Here is a 2,150-nt window from a genome sequence, read left to right on the forward strand (position 1 = left end):
ACAGGGAGGAAGAAGAAGCTACTCAATACTGGTGACTCTACAGGGAGGAAGAAGAAGAAGCTACTCAATACTGGTGACTCTACAGGGAGGAAGAAGAAGAAGCTACTCAATACTGGTGACTCTACAGGGAGGAAGAAGAAGAAGAAGAAGAAGAAGAAGAAGAAGATGCTATAGCACTAGGGGGGATCATGCTACATGTAACAGACAGGCATGAGAACAGGTTGAGATGTTTTTGGAGGAAATATTTAAATTCGTGCCGAAGGTTGAATGCTAGAGGGGTCTGGGGGCATGCCCCCCAGGAAATTTTTGAAATATGGAAGAGCAGATAGGCCATTTCCATGCATTCTGGGCAAAAATTCCGTTCCGTTCTTAGTAAAAGACCAATTTCGTGACTTACAATTAAAATTTTTGCCAATTTCTATGAAAATTTCAATGTTTTATGTGGCGGTTAATTAACTTAAAGCATGCCTTATTAATTTACATTACATAGATACACCGCGATATTTATCTGGAGTTCTGTTACTTCTGTGTGAAATTTGACGTACTTTTCCTGACTTCTTATGAAGTTTAAATAAAAAATGGCGTCCATTTTGACAAAAAAAGTATGCATTACCCACTAAGCTTTTTATTAGTTTTTTGGCATCAATCTCAAGAATGACTCAAATGAAAACCAAAACCCGGAAATCCGCAGAAAATTCTCATGCCTGAACAGAAGAAGCTGCTTTGATACTCAATATTGCATGCTGGTGACTCTACGAGGAGGAAGAAGAAGAGTGAGCTACAATGTCTGATACCCCGTATAGACTGAAAAATGTGATCCTACATAAAACTAGTCTGCCCGGGCCAGGCCCGCGCTAACTCACAGCGTACACACACAAAATGCTGAACCAGGGTAAGTTAGCACGGGTTGACTGTGCATGCTCAGTTTAGCTTGTTACGTCACTCAGCAGACAGCTACTGTACGTTGGAGGAAGAAGAAGAGGAAGCTATAGCACTGGAGAAGATCACGCTACCTGTAACAGAAGAAGCTGCTTTGATACTCAGTACTGAATGCTGAGGTTATAGGAAATGGATGAGGAAGAGGAGGAAATAAGGGAGAGGAAGAGAAGGTTAGTATCAGGGATATAACGACGGTGTTATATTCTGCACTGCGTGACTGTGGCTCTGGGAAGAGGAAGTCATGGCACTAGCGACGTAATGACACTATATATTCCCTAGAACATTTCAGGGTCAAGTCAACTTCCGAACCCCCGATCTGTGAAGATGTGGGCTAGCATTAGGTTACGGTCACAGCTAAATTAGGGGGTTAGAGTTATGGTTAGGGTTTGGGATAGCATTTAGTTAGGATTAGATTACGGATAGGGATAGCATGAAAGTTATGATTAGACTAATAACGATAATGGAAAATATATATAAGAGGATACTAATGAAGATCTGGGAATAATAACCTATAAATGCAACATTTGTAACATATTTACTTTGAGAAACGGCCAGTAACTATGCACTGTCGCAGTCATGCAAAATATAATGAAACATTCCATAAATAAATAAAAGTTCCATTGGCGAAATAATCACAAATCTGGTCTATCGAAATATTCCAACGTACTATAATGTATTCTCCAAGTTTCGGATACACTCTTGACACGGCGATGAAGACGGAGATGATGGTCTTGTAAGGGAAAGTGGTTGTCACAGCGTGAGTGACGACGGGGAACGATGCAAACGAAAACCCTTTCGACGTGAGAATGTCTTTGAGGTTCTTGTCCGGGAGTTCGCTGCCTTCTGCGATGATTGCGCCGACGATGTAGCGAAGTTTTGCTGCCGGGACCTGCGATTTCAACATCATTTTATTCGTACACACAGCGTGTGATCAGTGTGCAATGCAAGATGGAAGTCGCATATACAGTATATATTTACACACACATGACGCCATGAATAATTGTTAGCGTTTACAGTTATGTTTAAGTAAGTTTAGGAACATGGTAGTACGAAACAATTTTAAAAAGACGGTTTACTATCATTTGTTAACTGAATCGCTGCTGTTGGTGTTGTTGTTGACAACAGGCACTTGAAGCGTTTCAATAAAATATAATGCTAAATAAATACGAAATCTATTTACTACCAAATTCTTAATGTTTCTATACTCTCTT

At 40.2% G+C, this 2,150-nt stretch overlaps 1 protein-coding gene across 1 annotated transcript in view; it reads right to left on the bottom strand.

The window, feature by feature from the left end:
• Nucleotides 1-2,150, bottom strand: part of LOC106810012 (testis-expressed sequence 264 protein-like) — a 10,939-nt gene that overhangs the window by 7,762 nt on the left and 1,027 nt on the right. The window contains exon 2 of the mRNA XM_014813264.1: nt 1,607-1,828. Within this exon, the coding sequence (XP_014668750.1) occupies nt 1,607-1,828 (222 nt within the window). The remainder of the gene's footprint in view (nt 1-1,606; nt 1,829-2,150) is intronic.

The sequence above is a fragment of the Priapulus caudatus genome, unplaced genomic scaffold (genome assembly GCF_000485595.1).
Source record: "Priapulus caudatus unplaced genomic scaffold, Priapulus_caudatus-5.0.1 Scaffold404, whole genome shotgun sequence".
NCBI lineage: Eukaryota > Metazoa > Priapulida > Priapulimorpha > Priapulimorphida > Priapulidae > Priapulus > Priapulus caudatus.